General features: G+C 46.8%; 1 protein-coding gene across 1 annotated transcript; it reads left to right on the top strand.

The window, feature by feature from the left end:
• LOC8066928 (putative ripening-related protein 5) lies at positions 830-1,550 on the top strand. The gene has a single exon (XM_002466988.2). The coding sequence runs from the start codon at positions 885-887 to the stop codon at positions 1,458-1,460; it is 576 nt and encodes a 191-aa protein (XP_002467033.2). The 5' UTR covers positions 830-884; the 3' UTR covers positions 1,461-1,550.

Genomic DNA, 1,771 nt, shown 5'->3' with positions numbered 1-1,771 from the left:
TTAATATTTTAGAGTATATATTATAGTAAAATTATATTATTTTTATGCCTTCATTTCTATGCAAATCCTTCATTTCTGTGCAAAGGCTACATTTACTTTTTTGAGCTATGTAAGCCCTATTTTAATTAGAAAAATGAATCTTTCATATAAATGTTGGAAAAGCAAAAAATTTCCCAAAGTTATTAACCATGTTTAGATTCAAATACTATTTAGGGCCTGTTCGGTTAGGCATTTCCGGCCAGAAACGGTCCGGAACATTTCTAGCCCAGTACAAAATATCGAATGATTCCAGGCCCGAAATAGTTCCAGGCCCTTCCAGCCCAGAAACGAACGGGCCCTTAGTCATTGCCTCTAAACTGATTCAAAGGATGCCAAAACTGAAACTATCTATAGCATGGTGAGGGACAATTTACGATCATGTAGCATGTATTGGGTTGAGTTGGGCAAATTACATGCTCTTATATAACCCACAATATTATTTCGACTCTTCAGTTCAAATTTGAAAATGAAATTAACCCTACAGAACAAATCTTCTTCACATGAATGCATGCTCACGTCGAACGAATTGATCATACGGCACAATCGGATTGCCGTCAGATACGTATCTTGTCCACATCGAACGAGTTCAAAACATTTCATACGGCACGGCGAGGTGACCGGATTGCCGTCTCGGGTAATCACATCCATCCATGTCCAACCATTCCGTACGTTATGTCCATCAGTACACGTTCATACTACATACTAACGGAGGAGAGAAGCGGAAAGACCACTATATAATCCCACGCACGACGAGACTAACCTCAAACCATCAAGCAAATCAGAGCACAGGAGCAAAGCAGAGTGCCTGCGAGGAGAGCCTGACCATTTTTTTCTGCCTAGCAAAGATGGTGACTGCCAGAGCTGCAGCCGCCATGGCGATGTTCCTCCTGGTGGCGCTCTCTGCTTCCCAAATGGCATCCTCCCTCCGCCCCAGCGCCGGCCTCGGCGTGTGCCGCCCCAGCGGTTACCTGCCGGGCCGGTCCGGCAACTGTGAGAAGAGTAACGACCCAGACTGCTGCGAGGACGGCAAGAAATACCCACAGTATCGCTGCTCGCCGCCGGTCACGGCCAACACCAAGGCGGTGCTCACGCTCAACAGCTTCGAGAAGGGCAAGGACGGCGGCGGTCCATCAGAGTGCGACAACGCATACCATAGTGACGAGGAGAAGGTTGTCGCGCTCTCCACGGGATGGTTCAGCAACATGGCGCGCTGCGGGCACCGCATTAAGATCACCGCGAACGGCAACTCCGTGTACGCCAAGGTGGTGGACGAGTGTGACTCCGTGGAAGGCTGTGACGAGGACCACAACTTTGAGCCGCCGTGTGACAACAACATCGTCGACGCCTCGCCGGCTGTGTGGGATGCCTTGGGGCTCGACCAGAACATTGGGATGGTGGACATCACCTGGTCCGAGGAGTGAACATCAGCTACAGTTGATGGTTATGTTTGCTTTGTTGGTGAGACGTGTTGTGTATAAGGAGGTAAACATATTTGTAGTCCATATTTCAGAGTAGGGTCATTTCTGCCCCATACTTATTGTATCCCATTGTATCATTGTTTGTATATTATATGAAATAAAAGATGTCATTCATCTTAGGGCTCATTTGCTTGCGTGGTATTGAGCCCCTGAAATGATTCCAGCTGAAATTACTTCACTAATTTGTATAGTTTTCATATTCTGGAATTGTTCCTGGGCCAAATCCAATGTTACCGAATGTAGCCTTAATCAGT

Source organism: Sorghum bicolor, chromosome 1 (genome assembly GCF_000003195.3).
Source record: "Sorghum bicolor cultivar BTx623 chromosome 1, Sorghum_bicolor_NCBIv3, whole genome shotgun sequence".
NCBI lineage: Eukaryota > Viridiplantae > Streptophyta > Magnoliopsida > Poales > Poaceae > Sorghum > Sorghum bicolor.
The sequence above is the reverse complement of the archived record's forward strand: the minus strand, read 5'-3'. Positions and strand labels throughout refer to the sequence as shown.